Below are 27,537 nucleotides of genomic sequence, written 5' to 3'. Positions count from 1 at the left end.
ATGGGTTCTCTAATGCCAAGTCCCAAACGCATAGGCTTTGGCTATATGATCCATGGCATAACATTTGCTTAGATTTGAAATGTGTCCCGAACATTAAATGAAAAGGTAGAGCGGTTTTTGATCTGAAAACATCTTGCACACTAATTACAATGCATACATTGAACGTTGTAATATGCTAAACTGTTTCTTTATTTTTCTCACGCGCACTTACCAGGCAAGGCTCTCTTTCGTAAGCGTAAATTCAAAACGTCACAAGGCGTCCTCTGCGCTCGCGCCCCCCAGTGTTCCTCGCGCCCGCCTGCGCCTTGTTCTGAAGCTAAGCTAGCTAGAATCACCTCGAGACGGACAGTGCATTTTTGTGGAGTAGTGACAAGAAAATGGCGGAGTGAGTGGGTTGCGCTTTGAAGGAAAGCAGCGACCCTAGGTTTCCGTAAAATATAATACGAACAAAGGAGAACCACATAATAGCTGTAACTTTCATCGAAAATTTGACAAACAAGAACAATATTGCCCCTCTCGCGGAGGTGGTACAAACAGATTATCGAACCAGGCTTCTCAGTACCACTGGTGTCATTTCGATCGCTCGACGCTAGCAGGCTAGCGACGAGGCACTGGGCGACGGACTAACACGGCACATTAGAAGTGTTTTCAGAATAATTGTTTGGCCTTTTTTCGTTATAAGTGTTGGGTTTATTTTGTATGTTTTTTTACTAGCTAGCTTGTGAATATCGCATGAGAATAAACAAAGTCTGTCCTAGTTCGCTAACATTACGTTGTTTCAAGTACATAGCCCACGACCAACCAGGATTGTATGTTCACGATATGTTCTGATAACGAGCTGGCCGAGTAGGGGAACCGAAGGAGCAGTCCCAGAGAATACTATTTTAAACTGATTGGGGTTGCTCGTGATTTTGAGGATATGGCAAGCAGCAGCGGCTCAAAAGCCGAATTCATTGTTGGTGGAAAATACAAACTTGTCAGAAAAATTGGATCTGGATCATTTGGTGACATATACCTGGCGATCAACATCACAAATGGAGAGGTAATAAACATTTAACTAGTGCTTAACATAGTGTTCGCTGTGTTCACCCACAGCCAAGCCGACTCCGAGATTGAACAGAAGATTGCTTAGTTAGCCTTCCTAACGTTAGCTAGCTAAGTTAGCTGAAATATTTGCCAACGATGCTCAATGAATACCCAGCTAACATTAGCCTAGCTAGCTAACTGTCATCTAAGATACTTGTCGATATTGGCCACACTAAAACGCGTAACGGACTACATAACGTTCGTTTCTTAGAAATAACACGTTTGTTGTACCTAGTTAGTAAATTACGATAGACTATGCATCTGTGACGTTAATAACTAAACGCTGCCTAGCTAACGTGGCTAGTCTAAAGTGTTACTAACTCGGTGGACTACTACGTTAGCTAACTTACTGATAATTTTGTTTTACAGGAGGTAGCTGTAAAATTGGAATCTCAGAAAGCCAGACACCCACAGTTGTTATATGAAAGCAAACTGTACAAAATATTACAAGGAGGAGTTGGAATCCCACACATAAGGTAATATACGTATTCATTATTTTGGACAATTTAATATCGGAGATGTATGTGGAGAAAAGTCATAGCTAATTGTACAATATTTGTAGTTACATTTCTCATGCAAACATGTCTGGTTTACTTCCATATGCCAGTTGTAGTTGGTAAGTTAAGCTAGTTAGCTGGCATTAGTTCGCTTTAATCACCAAGGCTTCCTGATTTTCCTTGATCTTTGCTTACGTAAACGTTCCACTTATACATTCCCTTTTAACGTTAATATTATTATAATGTCCCATCATTCATGAGCCATGTATATTTTCACAGTGTGTGTTCACTGCTCTAGTTTTAACGTGCAAAAAAATCGCCAGGCCACGAAAAAAAAATCGGTGTGCTGGAAATGGCCGCTCCTCTTTTATTGTTTGTTCCAACATGTCTTCCTTCCCTGTTAGGAAATGGCGGCTCAGCACTAGCGAAAACAACTAGCTTTCTGGGCCAATTGCTTTTGTCTCAAGGTGACTTCAACGCTGAAGTAGGACCATATCTCGCTCTCATTAAACACCTACAATTAGTTTATTTTAGATTTCGTGGGTTATAGGGCGATATGTAGAGTATAACTTGGGTAATGGGTTAGTTCACTGACACATTGGTGAAATTAATAATCCAGGCAGGCTGTAAACTGGCTGTGCACGTTTAAAACAACTAAATTAAGCTCAATTACCCAGTTGACTTATAATTTATCGATATTATCAGTGATACACAATTGTTTTATGGTGTTGTGACAAGATACACCACTTGTTTGCATTTGACTTGGATAAGGGGCATAAGGATACTAAAGCCATCAAAGATGATAGGATCAACTTTAATGTCCCCAAGGTGAAAATTCTTGGACACAGTACTGCCGTTTACAAAATACACTGTACATTACACATTCAGCATAATACATGCATTAAACCTTACCCAACGTACACATTGTGCACTTCTCAAATAGCCACATACATATTGCACATTTCTCCTATATTCAGTAGAGTACTGAATGTAGGGAAATGTGGAATATGTATGTGGCTATTTTAAGATTGGGTGGAGGCGAAAGAAACGCACACCTGCTTTGGCGAGGTGCTGGCTTGGGTAGAACACTAGGAGCTCAGATGCAATAATGCCCCTTCATCCTGGAACATGCTTCAAAATATATTCAAGTTGGGAGATTTAGTGCCCTTGTCGATCAGTCTAAAAACAGGCAACACGGTTTGTGATAGCTGCAGTTGTTTCTAATCTTCAATTGTATCTGCGACTTGTGACTGTTTTTTTACGAGTATATTCTGTAATTTTCTGTCATTTATGTACACGTTGCTATTTCCCTTTTGCTTTCTTGCCAGATCACCTTGTAAAATATGCTTTTAACCTCCAATGGGTTTTTAATTTAAAAAATATATATAATTTAATTACCAACATTTCAACAGACAAGCTTGTCTTCATCAGGGTATAATGAGAAACACTGCGGGTCACTAGTTTATATAGTTTTGAGGGAAACACAGGTGTCTGCAATCATGGCTGGGTGTGGCTTGATTTCATTGGGTAATTTACAGAAACACTACTGGTCAAAAGTTTTAGAACTTCAAGGGTTTTTCCTTATTTTTACTATTTTCTACATTGTAGAATAATAGTGAAGACATCACAACTATGAAATAACACAAATAGAATCATGTCATAATCAAAAAAGTGTTAAATAAATCAATGTTATAGTTGAGATTCTTCAAATGGCCTCCCTTTGCCTTGATGACAGCTTTGCACACGCTTGGCATTCTCTCAACCAGCTTCATGGGATAGTCACCTGGAGTGCATTTCAATTAACAGGTGTGCCTTCTTAAATGTTAATTTGTGGAATATTTTAATGTTTGAGCCTAACTTTGCACACTCTTGGCATTCTCTCAACCAGCTCCACCAGGAATGCTTTTACAACAGTCTTGAAGGAGTTCCCACATATGCTGAGCACTTGTTGGCTGCTTTTCCTTCACTCTGCGGTCCGACTCATCCCAAACCATCTCAATTTGTTTGGGGGATTGTGGAGGCCTGATCATCTGACGCAGCACTCCATCACTCTCCTTGGTAGAATAGCCCTTACACAGCCTGTAGGTGTGTTGGGTCATTGTCCTGTTGAAAAACAAATGATACTCCCACTAAGCCCAAACCAGATGGGATGGTGTTTCACTGCAGAATGCTGTGGTAGCCTTGCTGGTTAAGTGTGCCTTGAATTTTAAATAAATCAGTGTCACCAGCAGAGCACCATCACACCACCTCCTCCGTGCTTTACGGTGGGAAATAAACATGTGGAGATAATCTGTTCACCCACAGTGCTTCTCACAAAGACACGGTGGTTGGAACCAAGAATCTCCGATTTGGACTCTAGACCAAAGGATAATTTTCCACCAGTCTAATGTCCATTTCTCGTTTCTTTGCCAAAGCAAGTCTCTTCTTATCGGTGTCCTTTAGTTGTGGTTTCTTTGCAGCAATTTGACCATGACGGCCTGATTCATAGTCTCTGAACAGTTGATGTTGAGATGTGTTTGTTACTTGTACTCTGTGAAGCATTTATTTGGGCTACAATTTCTGAGACTGGTAACTCTAATGAACTCCGGGTCTTCCATTCCTGTGGCGGTCCTTATGAGAGCCAGTTTCATCATGGTGCTCGATGGTTTTTGTGACTGCACTTGAAGAAACTTTCAAAGTTCTTAATTTTCTGTATTGACTGACCATGTTGACTGACTGTCATTTCTGTTTGTTTATTTGAGCTGTTCTTGTCATAATATGGACTTGGTCTTTTACCAAATAGGGATATCTTTTGTACCCACTACCTTGTCACCACACAACTGATTGACTCAAACGCATTAAGAAGGAAAGATATTCCACAAATTAACTTTTAACAAGGCACACCTGTTAATTGAAAGGCATTACAGGTGTCTTTCCCATGAAGCTGGTTGAGAGAATGCCAAGAGTGTGCAATGCTCAAGGCAAATGGGTGGCTATTTGAAGAATCTCAAATATATTTGGATTTGTTCAACACTTTTTTGGTTACTACATGATTCCAAATGTGTTATTTCATAGTTTTGATGTCTTCATTATTATGCTACAATGTAGAAAATAGTAAAAATAAAGAAACCCTTGAATGAGTAGGTGTTCTAAAACTTTTGGCCGGTAGTGTAAATAGAACATATAAAAGCATGAATGGATAACATACCATATATGAGATTGTGAACGCCGCCCTAAAAAACTTCCAAACACAGCCGGATGTGATGCAGCCTGGTTTCGAACCAGGGGCTGTAGTGATGCCTGTTGCACTGAGATGCAGTGCTTCAGACCGCTGCACCACTTGGGTGCCCTCGATCATTAGGCTCTGGTATTTAGAATGATTTAATAGAACGATAAGATAAGACTACTGGCCCCTCCATGACCCTTCTGGATAACTTTTTCCCCACCTTCTAACGAGGCCTATTTACGGTGCCTTTGGAAAGTTTTCAGACCCCTTGACTTTGTCCACATTTTGTTACATTACAGCCTTATTCTAAATTGGATTAAATAAGTAAATATTCTCAGCAACCTACACACAATACCCCATAATGACAAAGGAAAACAGTTTTTTAGACATGTTTTCAAATGTATTAAAAATAAACATACCTTTATTTACACAAGTATTCGGACCCTTTGCTATGAGAGTCGACATTGAGCACAGGTGCGTCCTGTTTCCATTGATCATCCTTGAGATGATCCTACAACTTGATTGGACTCCACCTGTGGTAAATTCAATTGATTGGACATGATTTGGATGGCACACGCTTGTCTATTTAAGGTCCCACAGTTGACAGTGCATGTCACAGCAAAACCCAAGCCATGAGGTTGAAGGAATTGTCAATAGAGCTCCTAGACAGGATTGTGTTGTGGCATATCTGGGGAAGGGTACCAAAAAATGCATTATTGAAGGACCGCAAGAACACTGGCCTCCATCATTCTTAAATGGGAGAAGTGTGGTGTCAGCAAAATGCTATGGGGATTTTTTTCAGCGGCATGGGCTGGGAGTAGTCCTGATCGAGTCAAAGATGAACAGAGAAAAGTATAGGGAGATCCGTATTTTTAATTTAAAATAAAATTCTCCCCAATTTCGTGGTATCCAATTTTTGGTAGTTACTGTCTTCTCATCGCTGCAACACCCGCACGGACTCGGGAGAGGGGAAGGTTGAGAGCCATGCGTCCTCCGAAACAACCCAACCGAGCCGCGTTGCTTCTTAACACAGCGTGCATCCAACCCGGAAACCAGCTGCACCAATGTGTCGGGAGGAAACAACGTACACCTAGTGACCTGGTCAGTGTGCATTGCGCCCGGCCCGCCACAGGAGTCGCTAGTGCGCGATGAGACAAGGATAACCCTGCCGGCCAAACACTCCCTAACCCGGACGACGCTAGGCCAATTGCGCACTGCCCTATGGGCCTCTCGGCCGTGGCCAGCTGCTACAGAGCCTGGGCTCTAACCCAGAGTCTCTGGTGGCACAGCTAGCACTGCGATGCAGTGCCTTGGACCACTGCGCCACCCGGGAGGCCCAGTATAGGGAGATCCTTGATGAAATCCTGCTCCAGAGCGCTCAGGACCTCCAACTTGGGGCGATGGCTCATCGTCCAAGAGGACAACGACCCTAAGCACAAAGCAGGCTTTGGGACAAGTCTTGGAATGTTCTTGAGTGGCCTAATGTGCAGCAACGCTCTCCATCCAACCTGACAGAGCTTGAGAAGACCTGCAGAGAGGAATGGGAGTAACTCCCCAAATACAGGTGTGCCAAGCTTGTAGCGTCATACCCAAGAAGACTTGAAGCTGTAATTGATTCAACAAACTACTGAGTAAAAAGGGTCTGAATAGTTGTGATTTATGGTTTTAATTTTTAACAAATGTGCAAACATTTCTAAACCTTTGTCATTATAGAGTATTGTGTGTAGCTTGAGGGGAAAAAATATGAAATACATTTTTGAAAAAGGCTCTCACGTAACACAATGTGGGGAAAAAGTCAAAGGGGTCTACATACTTTCCGAATGCACTGTATACATTGTTGAATATTATGCACTACCCAACTAGAACAATTTAGACTAGAAATGTTGGCGCTGCCACACTATTTTATCTGCTGTTCTGTACTCTCATAGCCAGTTGTTTTTAGGTACATCAGCATCTGGCTGGTGCACCTGTCTAGGGACCTTTCTGTTATGCAACTCACCTGACATTTTCTTTCCACAACGAGAGTTGGAAGGTCTTATCTGGAAAGTTCTCCAATGCTTTTCCCCATCTCCTGTGTTCATCACATTTTAATTAGACCTACTTATACCCATTTCAGACCAAATATGTGATGTTACATGTAAACAATGCAAGGCCATGTTTATGACCCTCTTTCAAACATCCCCTTGTTTAGCTTATTTGCAGGTATACATACCCCTTGCATACATATCGTGGGTAACTGGCAAAGTGGGGGTGTTGGTTAACCATGCGGCTCTTTGCATTTAAAATTAGGGAGGTGTTCAACACAATTTATGAATTGACCTGCTAAAAAGCAGAGAACCATTCACACAGACCAGTACTTGTATTTTGGTTACAGGGTCTGTGAAATTGCAGGAATCATGACTTGTCTTTAGGTGGCCTTTATTTTTCCTTTTTTTTTAATTTTTTTTTTTTACTGCTTTCAGATGTTGGTAAAAGCTGGTATAAAAATGCAGGCGTGGTATATTAGACATATTTTGGTCTGTGTATGAAAGGGATATTAGACTAGAGCCAGTGGTTAAACTTAAGTGCAAACATTCTGGAAAAATGGTACCACTTAATTGACTCAAGGGTTGTAGAGCCAAGTTATTGAGATGAAAATAATTCCATTATTACCTGCTTCGGAAGCTTGTGCAAACTTTTTATTTATGTAGCAGATGCTCTTATCCAGACTGGCTTAAACTTAAGTGCCTTGCTCAAGGACACACTGCTCTTAACCACTAGGCTGCCTCAGAGAGCCCAACTTCCTCTTTAGTAAAGAAGACCATCAACAGATGAAGTCCACTTGAAACCAAGCCAACTGCCTGTGTTGGTATATTCAAACTAAGTTGATGCTTGTTGACCAAGGCATGGTGGTACTGGTAACCTAATCTCTAGAGCTGCATTCTGTTACTTAGCTACATACAGTGTACAGATAAGACCCATTTTGTGTTGGTTAACTATTCATGGATATGCCCAGCCATTGGCTGTTGGTAGGTAAGGAGGGGGTTGGTGACTTCTAATTTGCACAACTGAAAGCTGGTTATCAGCTGGTACCTTCAGCAGATACTGGGTGTTACCCAGGCAGGTGACTTCACTTCTCTGTTTGTTTGTGAAGGTTACTGTAGGAACTAGCTGAGAGAGTGAAAGAACTCATGGAACTTTGTCAATGCCAGAACAACCTGCTGAACAAGCCTCCCCACAATCAACCAATAGGAAGCCGTACGCAAATAACTTTGGTTCATTTTAAGTCGGAGGTTCCTCGTTTCCGACATGACGTGAACGCAGCATAATCAACAAAGGGAAGTCTTGTGCATTTTCTCTTGGGTCCATTGAGATTATGAAACTCTGCTCTTTTTAAAATTCCACCTTTAAAAAGTGCTAGACCTATCAGTTAATGACTTGTTTCTTTCCTTAATTTAGTTTCCTTTGTAGTTACATTTTGGATTGTCTCTAAAGCAGCCCGAGTTTCCACTGATATATTATGCCCATATTTCTCCTGTTTAAAAAATAATCTGCTTATTTTAGAACTATGGAACTATTTAAGAAAAGTGCACGGGTGCCAATACATTTGGCCGCAACTGTACATTGTCTGTACAATTATATTTCTATGGTGAGTTTGAGTAAAGAATTGAGTTTACCCAGATCCGCCAGGATTATCTTTGTATTCACAAGCTATTTTTTGACTGTCAACCCTCTATTTGACATTCTCAAATGTAGGAGGATGCTACTACCTTCAAGACGTCACGCCACTTGCTTCATTAGCATATTGATTTTTTAAAATTCTTGTTTTGCATTCTAAAGATTGGCAGGTTTAAATTGTTCTGCATGCTTTAGGCACTGTGATTTAATAATGAATCAATGTAGGAAAATAATATTTTCAAGGAACTAGAAACATTGTATCAACTAACTTAGTCCAGTCAGAAGCTACTGCTAGCAAACTTACATTGTATAAAATATTCTGGGACCTCAGTTTCCCATGCCAGTGAGCTCCAGACAGACACAGCTGTCGGCTATTTGCGCTATGCATAAGAAGTAATCAGGTAGGTCTATTTTATGACGTTTCCCCCGGATCAAAATATGACATGTTTCCTCCCCCCACACACACTTTCATGCTGAGTGGTTATGTAAAAGTAGAGAGCTGGAAATATTTTTCAAATGGGCTATGTTAAGGAACTATGGTCATTCTCAATGGATGTAAAAACAGACTGTTTACTTGCTGTTTGAGGCAAAGAAAAAATTACTTTCTTTACTCACCATCACTGGAGCTTTTAAATAAGAAATGTGTCCACTCCTACAATGACAACAGTGGGACTGTAATAATAATGTGTTTAATGCATTAACAGAAATGACCATAACCAAACACTGGATTATAATTTATGATAAGTAACTGTAAATGTACTACTGGTGTGCCATACCCACTGCCCCTGCAATGGATTAGTCCACTCAGACACACCTGAATCAGACAGGTGTCTCGTGTGCCATACAATTTTTTTAAATATATAGTTGTCACTGCTTGACTAAAAATCTCGGCCGACCATCAGCCTATTGACCAAACATTCAAGAGCTTTGCATAGACCTACCAAATTCTAGTACCATACTTTTTGGCTGCCACATGTTGGCTGTTACGCTTGTGCTTGGGAGTGTGTAAGCTCATAGAAATGCAGAGTTTGGAACTGTTTACTTTATTCAAAGTGTATTTTCTTTGCTGCCATCATGGACGGTCTTGTGAAAGTGTTATTGACTAACCACACCCGTAACTAATTCCGCAAACAAGATCTGTCAGAGTAGCCAAATGGCTGTGTCGACTCTTGCAGTACATCATTCCCAGACAATACCTCTTTGTTTAGAGGAATCTTGGACAAGATGGTTGCCTGGCGACTGCTGGCCTGGCAGTGTACTGGAGAAGTGTTGGGAGTCTCTTTGACCTCGAATGTCAGAGCTGTGAGGATTAGACCGACTCTAACTCTGTGCTCTCTAACCCTGTTTCTAGAGAGCTACCCTCATGTAGGTTTTTGCTCCAACCCCAGTTGTAACTAACCTGATTTGACTTATCAACCAGTTAATTATTAGAATCAGGTGTGCTAGATTGGGGTTGGAGTGAACCTACAGGATGGTAGCTCTCCAGGAACGGGGTTGAAGAGCCCTGATTGAACTATTGTCAGGCCAGCCTAAAAAAAACAGGCATATCTGTTAATGATAGCTGAGGCCTCCTATAATAACTCACTGGAGTCCTAGGGTTTGGGATGGAGTTATTATGACCTCCATACAAACAGTTTTTGTCCTAAAGACTAAAGTTCAACCTCCACATACATTTTTGCCTCTGGTTTTGAAATATGAGCTTTGACCACACAACTGTTGCATTAACGGTTATTTTACATAGGCCTAATAAATAACTCTGCAATTGCTATGTAAAGTTTTACAACCGAAATACCGAAAACACTGAAATAACATTTTATGGATATTATGAATATTGATGCATGGCTGGTGCTGTCTTGTAGGTGGTATGGCCAAGAAAAGGACTACAATGTCCTAGTGATGGACCTGCTGGGACCTAGTCTGGAAGACCTCTTCAACTTCTGCTCGCGCAGGTTCACAATGAAAACTGTACTAATGCTCGCAGACCAGGTAAAACTCAATTTAATCAACGCTCTTTATCTTCCACTTTGGCCCTTTGCTTAACTTTGTCTGGTTACAACAACATAAAACATTAATTATTTATTTGCCAAAGGGAGAATATTACTTGTACATTTCTCATTTTTATGAAACGTTTGAAAATGGACTAAGAAGACCAGTCTATTTTGAAGTTCTGCGTTAGCTGATTGACCGGCGTTTTCCCCACAGATGATCAGCAGAATCGAGTATGTGCACACAAAGAACTTCATTCACAGAGATATCAAGCCAGACAACTTTTTAATGGGTATTGGCCGTCACTGTAACAAGGTAAGCTTTCAGCAGTTTCCCCCTCCTGAGATGCAGTAAGTGGAGTGAATCTCTGACCTAGTTTCACTTTTATTTTATACACCATTGTGTGAAGTGATACAAGTAGCCCATATTTTTAATATAACTCTTCTTTTGGTGGTTTCATGTATTTTCTTGTGGAAATATTGACTCTAATCCTCAGTGAGGTCAATGTGATAAAAAAAAATATATATATATATATTTGAATAGGCTTCATGTCCTGGTAATAGACATTTTCAAGGCTAATTGTTTGTGGTTGGTTTAGTCCACTTGTTATGTGGATGGAATTGTTAGTCACATTTAGGTACTTTTACAATCAGGTAATACAGGCCCTCTTAGACAGCACCATAGGTGTGGATCTGTTTGAGTTCTTAGACAGGACAACAAAAAGGTTTCTGCATGATGTGTAATCCCATTAATTCTTTCCCCTTTGCAGAAAATAATGTTAAGGCGTTTTTGTGAATCTTTTTTCATATACAAACTGTATCTCAAGTTGCCTGATTTGTATTTTGTTTTTAAATAACTCACTATTTTGAGCCCTTGCAGACAGGCAACATTTGGCAAAGTTAAAGCATGATGTGTGTTTTAACACGGACCTATCCACACCAGCTGTGGCTGTCGTTAGTGTTACTTGATATGAACTCATCAGACTAGTCTAATCAAAATGAAACAACGGTACCTTTTGGGTATTCAAGGGTTAAAGCCTGTATTACCATTTTTGGCAGTGCTGTCTGGAATAAGTGTTTACCATTGTGTGTCTGTGTGAATGCCAGCCTAAAGCGTATTTTATTTTTTTCATACACATTAAATTTTTCACTTTGTTTATTTACTGAAATTGAACAACATTATCAAGGGTGCGCATACAATCCTTTTGGATTGCAAGTTCTGACACTGAACTCAATGGATGGGAAGACTGGCATAGCAGTAGCTTCTGCGATCCCCACTCTATCCTAATGTGTAAATCAACTGCCTTTCTCTTCACCTGAACTCACTTTGCATTCTGCTTCCTATCTGCTGTTTTACAATGGTGCTTATATGCCCCTTAGCTTGTGCCCAATAGGGTGGTCGCCTTTAATTTAGGAAGTGTGTTTCTGAAATAGTCTTCATTTGGACATGGCTCCATTGGTGAAAATAAATCTCTGCCAAAGAGCAATTGTTAAACCTTAACCTTAATCCCCCCTCTTAATAGATTGCATGTGAACACTGCACCAACACTAGCTTCCTCTCTATGGTTTGGAGAGTGATACTCCGCTTGTTTTGTTGCTTTGTCCAGGGCTGCTCTATAGAAATCCTCTAATCAAGAGCCACTATCACAAAAGCTGTCCTGTCACGCGTTTCTCGCAGCTGTACTAAATCTACTCTATGTATTGACGGCTACATGCAGATTAGTTCATGCTTCTTTCTTGTACTGCACGCTTTTCCTCTATTTGGCGCTGTAGAGCTGCTAATTTCCAGATTGGGCTTTTCCAAAGTCTGCCAAAAGTATTCTACCCTCTTCCTTACTGAAGGTGTCTACTGTTTCAAAGTCGTTTCAGGATAATACAAAAAAATATATTTTTTAAAATTTGGGGACCCATTGCTTCATGTGAGATCTCAAGGAGGTGGTGGGTTGGGTGGCTGCATTTTTCAAAGCCTTTTCACGCCTTATTGCTAAATGAGTACCCATGTTAGGGAATGGCCTTCATTATTTGAGTTCTCTTTTAACCCTAGTTGTACCAGTCAGTCAACTGCGTATTGTGTTCTGCACTCAGGCAGACTGTTGGTCCAAATTTTTAGGATGATTATGGTACAAAGCAATTATACTGTGGCCAATGCTAGCATTAAATGCTGCAATATCAAAAAGCCAATGCAAAGTCAAAAACGCAAAACAGGCTTGGAAATACTGGGCGTTTTTTTTACATGAAAGAATAACATCTGGATTGGGCCGTTATATTGTCTTCAATTCTGCCTCTGAAATTGGTATTGCAGTGTGGACTGCATATCCTGCAGGACATCTCCCTCCCGCCCCCATCTGCCAAGCCTAAATACTGGCTTGCATCTAAGCCCAGGCTAACTCCTAGGAAGTCCTACCACAGACTCCTCTCTGATTTTAGCTCATGCTTTGCTGGTGGATGAAGGATGGCCTTTGGCTTTCTCTTCCCCTTCTCCTCCCTCTCCTCCCGTTCTTTTTCTGAGCCTTGGTGTTGCCTGTCTGCGCTGGCCTTGTGGGATTGTCAGCAATCCTGTTTGATGCACTGCACCCTCTATTTGTTCAGTGTTTGGAATCTCCAGTGGGGAAGAGGAAAAGAAGCTTGGCTGTTAGTTCTTCTCAGGACCCATCTTTCTCAGGATTAAACCAGGTCTGAAACTACAACCGCCTCTTAATACTCCCCCAAATTCTGTTTGCTTTTGGGATTTATTTTACCCATTTAGGAGTACTACTTTTTTATTTCATTAATTTGGTGAACACCATATTGGCATTAAACCAGACACACATGCTAAACAAATCTAGAGATGAACACCTACTCCAGATTGCAGGGATCTGTGTTTAGGTGGATGAAGGACATATGGTGACTAGTAGTGGAAGATGCTGTCGGATTTTGTGAGGAGGACGTGCTCCTCATTTGAAGTCGTCACGGCGCCCACTAGGCTAATTTTATATTTGGGTTTCTTTTCCATTTCCTTGGCGCTGTTTCTTGAGATTTACTTGCCAGTTAAACAGAGGATTATATTTCTCTTGGTTTCACAAATTATTATCTCTTGTGGTTTCAGGATATGTCATCACAGAAAATGTGTGTTGGCCAAAATGAGCCAACATTGAGTTGAGGGCAATTTTCTTAAATGCCTACAGAATTGTTGTAGGCTCAGCAGTACTATAGCTACTTGACCTGCATGTAGCATTATAGTGGGTTAACTGCCTTGTTCAGGGGTAGAAAGACAGATTTTTACCATGTCAGCTTGGGGATTCGATCCAGCGATCTTTCGGTTACTGGCCCAACGCTCTAACCACTAGGCTACCTGCTGACCCATGATGAGAAGAGAAAAAATCATGTTTGGAAAATGTAGGACCTGAAAGGCCAGATCGGGGACCAGCCAGGCAGATGGGTGTGGTTAGCTTACGCTTGCTCGCAGATTAGCAGACCTAGAGTTCAACGTTTTTCAAAGGGGAAGAGAACTTGACTCCTTGAAGGTTAATTACTAGTATGGCTTTGCAACCAGAATCCTCAGTCTGAAACTCTTCTGATGAAACATACTTTGACTTTTAAAAGTATATCTAGGTTTGTGCTGCTTTGTTTCACAGTTTGCTTGGTTAGAGTGGGCCTGTGAAGTCATTGGTTGCTTTTGAAACGGTTGTGAATGTTCAGGAAATGGTATGATGTTGAAGATTGAACTAAGAACTAAAATTCAAAGAAATGGAGTGACTCGGCATGTTAGAGTTGAAACCAACATGTAGCCTATTTTGAAAGTCATTGGCTTGCCAGATACAGTTCTGATGTTGAAGTATCATTTACAAGGTAACTGACCACCCATTCACAGGGACCTTGAATATTAGCAGATGGAGAAGGAAATGGGATGCTTTTCATCAGAACAAGTGTTTTTTTTTGGTGAAATTGTCCTCCACACATTGGATAGATTGTGTATTTAGACCACATTCTCATTTCTACTGATGGTTTAAATTATGAAACTAAGTTTCAGCAATCCTTCGACTGTACGCATTGCTCATGCAAGTGCTGTAGTGTAATGGTTGGCTTATTTTCACATTTAAAAAAACTCACCATTTATGTAGTTCTTAAGGACCTAGACCGAGGTGAAGTCAGTGAATGTTCAAATGTCTTACCAGATAGCAGCTTACTTAAACTTAACACTTCCTTGATTTTCTATTGCAGGTTTAATGGAAGCTCCTCCAGCCCCTGCTTTTGTTCTGTGAACACTGGAAAATGTTATTTAGAGTGACCATTGTCCTCGCTACGCTGTGTATTTATAGACTCTGAAATGTTTCATTCTGCCTGCAATGTTGCTATTGAACACCAGCTGAAGGTATATCAAGGTAGAGGACAAAGGTGCAAGTTAATGAATACTGCGGAAAGGGGAGTGTTACTTAGATTACAGCAAGTGGACGGTTGCGTGTGAAACTGACTTTCCTCCCGGCCTGACTTTTCAGATCGAAGCGTCACAATATAACGTTCCGATAGGCGTAGACGGGAGGAAATAAGTTTTGAATCCCCAGCTGAGCCAAGCAGGCATAGGCACGGCTGAGTGGATCTGCCAGTCCGGTCACTGCTGCCTCAGTGAAAAACGTCTGTTGGGTGAGGCACTCAGGGACTGCAATCTGCAGTTGTGTGTGTGGGCAGTAGAGTGGAGAAGTATGGCAGGCAGTCAACAAATGAGATCATTCTGATCTGAGACAAGACTGTGATGGCCGGGGCTTTCAACAACCATAAAGAGCTGTTAGCAGGCAGGGAGCTAGCTATTAGTGAATGAAAATCTTCGTGAGTTTGCTGCAGAGATTCCATCTGACTCTGACCCCTGGGTGTTCCCTGATCCTGCCAGCACAGTTTTCATAGATAATAAGCAGGGGCCTTGAGGATGGCTGCCTCGCTAGTAAAATGGTACACGGAGCAGGATATTTGAAGAGTAGACCCATGATCTCGCACAGTGGCAGCCTCCATTTTGTCAATCGTTCCCTGTGAATCAGGATATTTCTAAAATGTCAATGTTTTTTTCTTTCCCCCATCCTTTCAGTTGTTCCTCATCGACTTTGGTCTGGCCAAAAAATACCGGGACAACAGGACACGACAGCACATACCTTACCGAGAAGACAAGAATCTCACCGGCACAGCACGCTATGCCAGCATCAACGCGCACCTGGGCATCGAGCAGAGGTAAGAGATCACCACCCAGTAACTATAGTCATCTGGAATCTAGTTCAGCCTTCGCTGCATATTCTCTTCTCACTCCTTATCGTTTGCACGCTTTCAGCCGGAGTGATAGGATTCCTAGGGATTAATATAGAGGTTAATATGTCTTTTGTGCACTTTATGCCACATTTTTGAGTGGCATGAAGGAGCTTTTGATGTTCAGACTGTGTTCCAGCTGGGTCTGCAAGCTGGCTCTCTAAGGACTTGCCTTCATGATGACCAAGCTGCACTCATTGGTCGTGTTAGAATCTAGCCTCCACCAACAGCTTGGCTGACCCAGAATCCTAATTTTGACAAACAGGGCTGTGTGATTTAGCCAGTCATGCTTCCATTATATACCAAAACTCTGCATTGAGCTGTACAGTAGGCTTGGAAGTCCAAGACTAGATGTTTTTATTTTATTTGTATTGCATATTACAGCAACGTAAGCGTGCAGTAATTTTCTTTAAACCTTTGATACGTTGTGAGCATTGACTTTTGTAATAAGATAGAATTCAACATTTCTAGAAATCCTTTTGTTCCTGTCTAAACAGGCTTTTTATGAATGTTGGTTTTCATGTCATTTGAAGCATTCAGTTGGGATATAAAAAAACAGTATGTGGCTTCTCTACTGAGCCGTGCTCCAAAAACAAAATATATGAAGTAGTGGAGAACGATTGCCTTCTGTTGAAACACTGTAACAGGATAGACATCCCACCCTCTAATTCAAGTGAATTATTCAATGACAGTCCCTGCTTGCACTTTACCAGTTAAATGCTATGTTACTGGTCTGAAAGTTAGTGTACAGTTTAGCCATTACAATTACAAAGGGCCTTGAGATTAATGTCAAATGTGTTGCTCTTGAACCAACCGTGATGTTACCTTTTTACGTGCTGAATGCTAAATGTCTGCTTGTTTGTTTCCAGTCGCCGAGATGACATGGAGTCGCTAGGCTACGTCCTGATGTACTTCAACAGAACCAGCCTGCCCTGGCAGGGTCTAAAGGTAGGCCAGGCAGGTACTCTAGGGCTCCCAGTCCACTATATAAGTGGTTCATATTTCACCAACTCACATTGAAACCAACTTGCTCGTTCGCCACAGCTTTTCCTCCATGATTCTGCTACTAGATTCCCCCCAATAAAATAAACGGATTGTCAGCTGTCTCCATAACTTGATTTCAGATTATTTACCATTTCTATGATTTATTCACATTTGCATGTTTTATTTTATAGTTGGATTCTCTGACAACTTCAGGAATTAAATTGTTTAGCATGACATAATATGCCTTGTACAATGCAGAATGTTAGCTAGTCTTGTAGATAACCCCTAATGTTCCATTCAAGTTGTAGTGTTGAGGTCAGCTACTTCCCAAAGGTTTAGCTAGATACCTTTTATTTTTTATGAATAAATACTCCAGAGATATGGGGTGCCTTGAGTGTACTCAGTTATATGCTTTTGTAAAGTCACCAAGACTTGCATTTGCAGCATAATGCGCCTTCCCCTTTTCTGACGCTACAAGGGTTAAATAGGAAACACGAGAGATCTGTGCTGTGTGTTAATGTAATTGCATGGAACAGCAGCTTACGGTGATAGAAACTAAAGTCCTCAGCAAGGTGTTAGGTACATACCTACAGAACCAAGCCATTCTTCATATACATACAGCCCCAGTTGCCCGGCCTATCAAGATAGGCTATGTCACAAAACACTATGTACACATATTTGTATTACTGAGAAAAATACAAAACTTCCTCAATATTTCCTGAATATTTCCCTTAGGTGGCTCTTTCACGGTGCTGTAAGTCACATCAGGCCAAACTAATACATTACATTACATTCTGTATGGACCACTGACCTCACCGGCAGTGACAAGCTTGTGTGTGTTGAGAAATTGCAAAGGGTAGTGTTAAACTGTGGTGCACAACATTTTCATTTCTCGCCCACATGTTCCACAGGCTGCCACAAAGAAACAGAAGTACGAGAAGATTAGCGAGAAGAAGATGTCCACTCCAGTCGAGGTTTTGTGTAAGGTGAGTGAACATAGAAGAATCGACCTGGCACGCCCACCAGCGGACTGAGTTGATCCTATTTTTATTTGGTGCCTCCGGGTCAGAAAGGTAGATGCTTTCTATGGAAGTCCTTGAGTAGCCACATCTGCCAGTGAAGTGCGAGCCTGTTTGAAGGAGTTCTAAAGGCTGTCTTGTAGCGTACGAGAGTAGAGATGTTGGATGGTGTCACTAATCTAATCCAGTCTTTAAATAGTGGCTGTTATGCATCCATCACCTTGGACCTGAAAGCATGATGGCCATTGCTCATTAAAATACTTAAAGTAGCTGGCTGAGAGAGTGTGCTGCTAAACCTGATGCCTTGCATTAGGCTGTGGACTAACTTGTGAAACACGCTCACTCTTTTCTTTCGGTAACTTGCCTTACCAGAACGCATCTCAAGAGTATTTTTTTTGGCACCGACTGTCATGGTAAATAATGTATACATGACCGTAAGCCAGACAGTTGGGCATGGATCGATAGATAACCTTCTTACTTTCCTGCGGTTGTTTCCAGGGTTTCCCAGCAGAGTTCGCCATGTACCTGAACTACTGCCGTGGGCTGCGGTTTGAGGAGGCACCTGACTACATGTACCTGCGTCAGCTGTTCCGCATTCTCTTCAGGTGCTTGTCATTTCTCAACCTCTAACATGAACCTCTCTGCCCCCAAGGGAGCTGAAACGCGCGTGCACCAAATCACATGTTTCTCTCACTGGCAAGACCCACGAGGCAGGAAAAATGAATTGGTTGCATTGCATGTAAAGCATATGGGGTCCTTAAGGTGTACTAGATGTTAATAATGAAGTGTTCTTTATGAAACAACAGTGAAAGGAGCAACCTCTATAGACCTGTGTTTTTCATTTAGTCTCTTTCTGCTTTTATATATGTTTAGGCTGAAAACAAGTTGTCCTTTGGCAGCAGTAGAGTTGATGAATATAGGTGAGCTCAGTGTGACTGCATGTCTGAAAGTGTCTGTTTGTCCAGGACTTTGAACCACCAGTACGACTACACGTTTGACTGGACAATGCTGAAGCAGAAAGCAGCCCAGCAGGCTGCGTCCTCAGGGGGACAGGGGCAACCGGCACAAACTCCCTCAGGCAAGCAAACTGACAAACCCAAGAGTAACATGAAAGGTTAGTAGCAAAAAGCCAAGCGACGTTTCAAGTGCAAAAATGGAGACGCCAATTGCTTTCATTTTCGTTCCCCCTTCAAAGTGCTTGGGAGAAAAAGGGGAAAAAAAGTGGATTTGGAACATTATTAACTCCCAGCGGATTAATGAGACCACAAACAACACAACAGTGTTAGTTCGAGGAGGCCCCTGAAAGATAAAGAGAAATTCAATTGGTCTGTCTTGCAGATGCAAAGACGTCCTTGGGAAATTTGACTACTAACTTTGTACCCCAATGTATTTTATTCTTCTCTGGGACAAAGGGTTGTGGCTTTATTATCTTCTGTGGGTGTTAAAATTGATTTCCCTCTTGAATTAACCCCTTCTCTAAATGATGTACGATTGACTCTTGATTTCTCGCAATCATTGTTCCTGGATCTAACACTTGTTAATTGTTATTGTAATGCTCTCATATACAGTGGGAGTGAGATTCTAGCCACACACTGCACACACATGTATGATACAATTGTTCATGGTAATAAATGGCCACCTGTTTTGATGTGGATTTTAGTGCTCATGTGATGTGACTCTTGAATAACCTCTTTTAATTCCAGTCTCTCCCCTCCCTCTCGTAGAGGGTATCCCGGGTGCCCAGGGTTGATGGCAGAGGAGTCAACCCAATTTTTCAAAAAACCTGAAGCAGTTTTCATCAGGTGATGACTAGGATTTCCAAAGGGATTAGGCAATAGCCCATTTAGGTGTGTAATCTCTGGCATGAAATTGCAGAGCAGCCTTCCACTTGACCTGTATTGGTAGTAAAAGGAACACTTATACCGAGTCAATGCCTCACCCCCTTTTACTTAAAACCACCATAGTGGTGGTGTTTTATTTGTCCCCACCCCAAATTAAACAGCGACTTCGCCTAAGATGCAATTTATCATTTTCAAAATGGAGTATGTGGCATCGATTTGAGTCAAACATCGATTATAGTGTCAAAATTCACTACAAAGTGTAAATATGATCATTTTGGTCTTAGTCTTGTCCAATATTGAGATTTGAGAGATGATAGGAAAGAATTATGTTAAATAATGAAGGGTACCGTAACATTTTCTGTGGGTTGGGTTTATTTTAATCCTACCCACAGCTGCCAGCACCCAAGTAATCATCAATTCAGAGCGCAGCGGCACACGACCCGATCATAATGCACATGGTTAATTTAATGACATTCGATATCCCAATGGGGTTAGTTAATTAAGGACCATCAGTAAATTACACAATGTTAATGGGACAATATTTTAAAAAGTTGAACTCCAAATTTCAATGACGTAAACCTTAAACCAACTAAATTGCAGAAATTCATATACACTTATTGAAAGCATTTCATGAGAAAAGATGTGCAACATAAAAATATTGTCCCATTTTGCATTGTGTAATTTATTGACGGTCCCTAACTATCCCCAGAGATGAGCTATCCAAAGTTTAACAAAATTTGCCATGGTCACACAACAACAGGCTGAATCGAATTGGCTAAATAAATTGGCTAACTCTTCCCACCTGTGAACACCCACATGAAACTAACTCACGTTTGAATTCAGTTATGGCCGCTAGCATTTCTTAATGAACCAAATCTAAAATGAGGCCAAATCAGGAAGTGTAGTTGCCCTTTAAACCATGGCTGTCACATTGGCCCAGAACTCACTGCTCCACACACACCATGTGTTTGTACACACAGTGCATGGAGGACTCAAATGAAGCTCCCATGTGTATTAGTCCATAACTGCCCGGTTCCAACATTTTAGGCAATCGGATTAAGTATTTATTAGACAAAAATGTTTTGGGTTTGAATGCAGGTTGATTGGGGAGAAAGAATGCCCATGTAAATGGGTGATGTGACCTGGATGGCACCGCTGAGAGGGCTCAGTGTATCGGTCCTGCTCTTCCCCAGCACTCCAGCCCCTCTGACTTAGCACATTACATTTTCTGCTCCTCTACCACTTTGTTTGTGTGACGTATTGTTGGTTAAACCGTGTTTCGAACAGGGCTTCCTGTGGCTTATATTTACTGTGGGTTACAGTTTTTTTTGTATTAGATGTTCTCTCGATGACGTCAGGCAAATCATTTTTGGCCCCTCTGTTGGCCCGAATTATACCAGTGCTGTGTCTTCACTGCCGAGAAGAGCTTTGAAATCCATTAAATATGAATAGGAAATCCAAGCACGATGACTCTCTATGTCCCCCCTCTTTCAAGGAACATCCCGCATGATGGCACTGAACAAGTGCTGTGAGGGACTAGTTATAAATATGATTTTGTTGATGACGTGGTATTGGTCTAATCCATTGTGTACACGGTACGGTGTCTGTTTTAGTATGTGGACTCCATGCACACAGTAGCCTGCAGCACAGTTGATCTCTGCTTATGTGCCTTTCATGCAGGGGTGGAGAAATCAAAGTTTTTCCTCTGGAACTGATAAAAACACAATTACCTTTGTAAATGGACCCCCAGCCTTTTTATCTCATGTTTTTGTTATGAAGATGTATAGAAAGGACATGTTATTTCCTGGTCTGGTGGTTAGTGTTCTCTCCTGCAAGCTGTCCATTTAAGATAACACTGCCAGTGAAGGTGCTGAGTACCCACAGCCAGAAATTTAAATAGCTGAGCTCTGGCTTATTGAAGCTTGAAAGAACTTGCTGGTTTCTTGGATACCAGTTTGACTTAGCCACACTTAGCCTTGTAATAATGGAAACGTTGTTAATGTGAATTTGCATTTCAGCCCTCCTATTTTGCCCAATGGCCTTGTATTATATGATATTTGTTTAGAACAAGCCACGTTGACAATCAGGCAAATACAAGTAGCCAAAGCTCAAAGCAAACTCCGTTAACCCAGCCATACCCTCAAAACATTTTGATGATCGCTTGGTCTTTAGTGTCTGTAAGGCATAAATATCATCACCATGTTGCTGTGAAGTCTCCTAAAGGCTATTTGCTATATTAGAAGAGGCTTGATCCTTTAATGGTTTGCATATGGAGAATTGAGCTGCCCTTTCACCCCTGTGAGTGAGACATGTCTGTTGCATCAGCTGGCCCCTACAGACACTTAAAACGCCAGGAACATCTGTCAGATCCGTGTTAGGTTTTGAATTGAACCAACAATTCACATTGAGCGAAAGCTGCAGACCATTTCATGTGTAATTAAGACCCATTACTTTTGCTTATTTGCATGGTGGAATAATCCTCTGACTCTGTAGACACCCATGTCATCCCTGCAGCAAAACTACTGGAGGGTACAGCTGTCGAGGAACGTGACTCGTGAGAGCTCGTGTGAAAAATGCTTCTCAAATCACTCAGATCTGATGAGATCATGTCCTGACTTGCGCTGCACTCATTTAACCTCCCTGGGATATATGGGACGGTAGCGTCCCACCTCGCCAACAGCCAGTGAAAGTGCAGGGCGCCAAATTCAAAACGACAATCTCATAATTAAAATTCCTCAAGCATACAAGTATTTTACACCATTTTAAAGATAAAATTCTCATTAATCTAACCACAGTGTCTGTTTTCAAAAAGGCTTTACAGCGAAAGCACCACAAACGATTGTTAGGTCACCACCAAGTCACAGAAAAACAGCCATTTTTCCTGCCAAAGAGAGGAGTCACAAAAAGCACAAATAGAGATAAAATTAATCACTAACCTTTGATGATCTTCATCAATGACACTCATAGGACTTCATGTAACACAATACATGTATGTTTTGTTTGCTAAAGTGCATATTTATATTAAAAAAATCTACTTTTACATTGGCGCGTTACGGTCAGTAGTTCCAAAAGCATCCAGTGATTGTGCTGAGAACCACATCAATTTACAGAAATACTCATCATAAATGTTGATGAAAATGAAAGTGTTATACATGGAATTAGATATACTTCTCCTTAACTTCTTGCGGCGACCCATCCCGGATCCGGTATCGTGACTACGGCTCAAGCTCATTACCATAACGCAAAATGCAAAGAAATATTATTAGAAATATTTAACCTCCACACATTAACAAGTCCAATAGCTCAAATGAAAGATTAACACCTTGTTCATCTACCCAGCAAGTCAGATTTCTAAAATGTTTTATGGCGAAAACATAGCACATATTTATATTAGACCACCACCGAAACAAAAGACGAGGGGCAGCCATTTTGTCCCAGAAAATATAAAATTATAAAAGCAGGATTAAACAATAAATCATTCACTAACCTTTTGAAAATCTTCATCAGATGACAGTAATAGTACATGTTACACAATGCATATATATTTTTTCAATAATATGCCATTTATATCCATAAATCTCTGTTTACAATGACGACATTTCAAAAAATGCTACTCAAATGTCCGGAGAAATGATGATAGCTCCGACAGATAACGTCAGATAACAAGCAATAAACATGACTAAATATACATGTTCTACATATAGTTACAAAGATACACTTCTTCTTAATGCAACCGCTGTATTACATTTATTTTTAACGTTACAGAATTCGTTCACTGGCTATACAATGAGACGGCGCTCAGATATTAGCAGTATGTCTCCTCTACGTTTGGAGTCCACAGAAACCCAAAATAACCACATAAATATTCTCTTACCTTTGATGTTCTTCGATCAGAAGACGTAGAAGGAGTCATACTTACCCAATACATCGTTTGGTTTCACGTTGTGTGTCTCTGTATTAGCATATGCTAACAGCTTCAGCTGAAATGCACCCAAAATGACTTCTGGTCCCGCACTCTTGCGCATCAAAACTTCAAATTTACATATTATATGTCGACTAAACTGGTCAAACTATGTGCAGAATCGAGCTTTATGATGTTTTTAACATGTAAAACAATGATCAGCGCGAACAGACAAACCGCCTTCAATTGCTGTTACTTGGAAATAGAGCGCATGTATTTGAGAGTGACACTAACATTTTCGCCCGCCAAACGACGAGAGCTCGCGGGATTCTCACAATGAACGCGCCATTTGAAAGCAGGCATCGTGCTGAACACATACATACTGTACCCAGATCGGTAGCTGCCTGGGAAGGGTGGGGGCGATGACATCAAAGTTGACCCAACTTTTCTCTTGACAAGAGAGAGTTTGGGAGAAAGGCTGCCCTGAGAGTTCTGCTTTACATACAGACATAATTTAAACGGTTTTAGAAACTTTAGAGTTTTCTATTCAATAATTATTATATGCATATATTAGTAATTTTGGGAAAAAATATTTTCAGTTTACTATGGGCACGCACTTCCTACAAAGGGGGCAGTATTGAGGCCTAGTCTTAAGAGGTTAATGCAACCGCTGTGTCAGATTTTTTTTTTTTTTAGTTACGGAAAACGCAAACCATGCAATAATCTGAGTACAGCGTTCAGACAACAAAGCAGCCAAAAAGATATACGCCATATTGTGTAGTCAACATTAGTCAGAAATAGCATTCTAAATATTCACTTACCTTTGATGATCTTCATCAGAATGCACTCCCAAGAATCCCAGTTCCACAATAAATGGTTGATTTGTTAGATAAATTATGAACTTTATGTCCAAATAACTTATTTTGTTAGGGCGGTAAACAAATCCAAACGCGTGTTCAGGTCCAGCTGAACGTCGGACGAAAAGTTCCAAAAGTTATATTACAGGTCGTAGAAACTTGTCAAACTAAGTATAGAATCAATCTTTAGGATGTGTTTATCATACATCTACAATAATGTTCCAACCGGAGAATTCCATTGTCTGTAGAAAAGCAATGGAATGAGAGCTAACTCTCCCGTGACCGCGCCTCACGCGCATGTGGCTCTCTGCCAGACACCTGGCTCAATCCCCTCTCATTCGCCCCCACTTCGCAGCAGACGCCTCAAACAAAGTTCTAAAGACTGTTGACATCTCGTGGAAGCCTTAGGAAGTGCAATATGACCCCATTTACACTGTATATTGGAATGGCAAAGAGTTGAAAAATTACAAACCTCAGATTTCCCACTTCTCAGGTTTTTGCCTGCCATGAGTTCTGTTATACTCAGACATCATTCAAACCGTTTTAGAAACTTCAGAGTGTTTTCTATCCAATACGACTAATAATATGCATATATTAGCATCTGGGACAGAGTAGCAGGCAGTTTACTCTGGGCACCTTATTCATCCAAGGTACTCAATACTGCCCCCGTCACCAAGAAGTTAAACCCACTGGATGAGGCTCGGCATGCATCATCAATGGGCGAAGGCTTGCTTGAGGAAGACAAGATTGTAGGAGCCCATAAGAAAGATTAAGGAATCCTCACATTTTTTGGGATTGTTGTGCCCATGTTTGTGTCCTGTGGATTGGCACCTCTCTACAGGCCAACTGCTGCATGGGTGTGCTGCATGTAATTGGTTAATGGCTGTCTTTAAAGGTTACCTTCCACTGCAGACAAGTATGAAGGAAGTGTGGCTCACATAAGCAGGCCACATCCCTATTTGTCTTTTAACTGTGTTTTTGTTTGATCTCTGTGTAACGTTGCCCTTTCAAATAGGTTTATTGATAAGCCGCATTGTTTCCTTCATCACCGTTCCACTAGTGTCTTTCTGTCTGTACTCACTCCCCGGTACACTATACAGCTGCTGTTGTCACCTGTGCTAGTTGTGAACCTCTTAAGCTGAAGCGGTGGTTAATGTTTTCATTACAGGAGGCTCAGAGTAAAGGCTGCATAAATGTTTGATTCCCCCATCTCAGGCACTGCAGCAGCAGGTCCCAGCTTTGCTGCAGAGCAGGACTGGTGACTGGGCACTTTTATGTTACAGGGATGGAAAATTGCAATGATTTGTTGGCCTCGTTTATAGCAGTCGCTCAACCCTGTTTGATAACCTGTTCTACTTGATGTGTAACCAATGGCCCCTCTGTCTCTTCGTTTGTCTTGCAGGTTTCTGAGCAGTAAGACAATGAAAGGAAGCAGAGCAGAGTGGCCGTAGCAGGATTTGCCTTCCAATCACACCCCGGCATCTAGGATCAAATTCACCAGAACCTGCCAGGCATTGTGGGCAACCCTTTTTTCCTGTTAAAGAACTTTCCTTCCATATACTATATATGTAATTGCTCTATATAGATAACATGCTCTGCATATATCTATATATTGGTATGTATATACTATATCCACACAGAAAGCAGGCTTGGTATGGAATTTTCCGAAGCTGTAGCCTTCTCTATTGTCCTGTCCCTGAAGATTTTTTGTTTCTTCAAAACGGAAAACTAAGAAATGGTTGGCTCACTGCGGATGTTTGTGCACCTGCCAATACTTTCCCCTTGATACTTTCTCCCTCTGAGAGTTGCTGTTTGGGTGCCTCCCTCACCTCATGGCTGCCTGTCAGAGCAGCTTTGCCCCCATTCCCTCTGTCACCGAGTGTGGCATGATGACCCAGACACACGTCAGTCAGATTGAACATTTGAAACAACCATTTTCTCTTCCTTATTCAACTTTTCTCCCTCATCCTCAAGCAAAATGAAAGATGTAATCTGAAACTGTTTCCTTTATGAAAAGGTAATTAAGATTCTGCCTGCAGATATGTGCTAGAAGAGCTTCTAATGTGAAGATGAAAACACTAGGTTTCTCTTTAGAAAGCTGCATTAATATTGTACTTCTGAAGTCTCAAACAACGAATAAAAAATATGAACTCCACAAAAGCATATTCATTATAAATTAGGCACCACTTGACTAAAACTATTTGTAAATTGCTTAGAAAAAATGACGCATCAATGAATTTATTTTGAAAATGTTTTTGTTTTATGTAATTGCTATGATGGATGGCCTCAATGTTCCGTTTTTGAGACAGACAAACGTGCTCACTCCACCCGCCCTTCCTGTTATAATTTATATATATATATACACTTTTTTTTTTAAATCAGAACTTTTTTTTCCTTTCCGTTTTATAGTCGTCTTTCCCTGTATTGAATTGATCATTTTGGGGAAAGGGTGTTTTTGTTACTTTCTGAGGGGAAGCAGATCCTGTTGTAAAATACTCTGGGACTTTCTCTCTGCAACTACATATTGCTGCTGCATAGAGTAGCAACCGTTTCCTAATTTTCCTTTTTTTTTTATTGTGAAGAAAGTGTTGGAGGGTTTTTTTTATTTTTTATATACTTTGAGTCTTGTAAGGCAAGTACCATTTGGATTTCAGTCAGCCTGTAGTCACAACAGATGTACACCAGGGGCAGTTTGTCCCCCCCCCCCCCATTATTCCCCCTGACCCAGCATTAGCTATTTTACAGCTGGACGTTCTATAAAAGTGTAATTTATTCCCTTTTAGCATGTCAGAATAAATTCAAATGACTTGTCAGCACCACTGTCCCAGTCTGTAATTTGAAGAACACACTGACTTCTTATGCCTTATGCCTGGATGATGATGATGGCTGTTGAAGAAAGGGGGGGGGGGGGCATTTTTTTTGCTTTCCATTTGCTTGTCTTTACACATTTACCTGTTGACTACCACACAACCTTAGTATTGTAAGCATTTGGAAACTGGAGACATCGGCAGGATTGGGGATAGATAGGGAAAGACTTTCTTTCAAAGATATCAGACTGATTGCTCTAGAAAAAGGGACACATTTGTGGAAATGGTCTAAAAAGGTATTGCTGTAATCTAGAAAAAGCAGTTCCTGGTAAATGATGTTGATGGGTAGTTGTAGGTGCTTGTGGTGGTGTTTTGAAAAAAAAATCTTCCAGGATTTATATCTGTAAATATTAAAATGGCTTCAAATGGC

At 41.0% G+C, this 27,537-nt stretch overlaps 1 protein-coding gene across 10 annotated transcripts; it reads left to right on the top strand.

Moving 5' to 3' along the window:
• Positions 1–268: 268 nt before the first annotated feature.
• On the top strand, positions 269–27,537 carry LOC118363338 (casein kinase I-like). Of its 10 annotated transcripts, none has more exons than XR_004821383.2 (12): positions 269–1,042; positions 1,456–1,562; positions 10,305–10,431; positions 10,648–10,746; positions 13,020–13,103; positions 15,487–15,626; positions 16,568–16,655; positions 17,594–17,668; positions 18,200–18,306; positions 18,667–18,815; positions 19,405–19,503; positions 25,703–27,537. XR_004821383.2 is itself a non-coding variant. In XM_035744080.2 (11 exons), the coding sequence occupies exons 1-11, from the start codon at positions 920–922 to the stop codon at positions 25,708–25,710; spliced, it is 1,071 nt and encodes a 356-aa protein (XP_035599973.1). In that variant the 5' UTR covers positions 271–919; the 3' UTR covers positions 25,711–27,537. The 10 variants fall into 10 exon arrangements, 5 of the variants coding, with proteins under 5 accessions (XP_035599973.1, XP_035599970.1, XP_035599972.1 ...); XR_008087410.1 differs by having other exon boundaries at positions 270–1,042; positions 19,426–19,503; XR_004821385.2 differs by having other exon boundaries at positions 274–1,042; positions 16,568–16,646.

The sequence above is a fragment of the Oncorhynchus keta genome, chromosome 30 (assembly GCF_023373465.1).
Source record: "Oncorhynchus keta strain PuntledgeMale-10-30-2019 chromosome 30, Oket_V2, whole genome shotgun sequence".
NCBI classification, from domain to species: domain Eukaryota; kingdom Metazoa; phylum Chordata; class Actinopteri; order Salmoniformes; family Salmonidae; genus Oncorhynchus; species Oncorhynchus keta.
The sequence above is the reverse complement of the archived record's forward strand: the minus strand, read 5'-3'. Positions and strand labels throughout refer to the sequence as shown.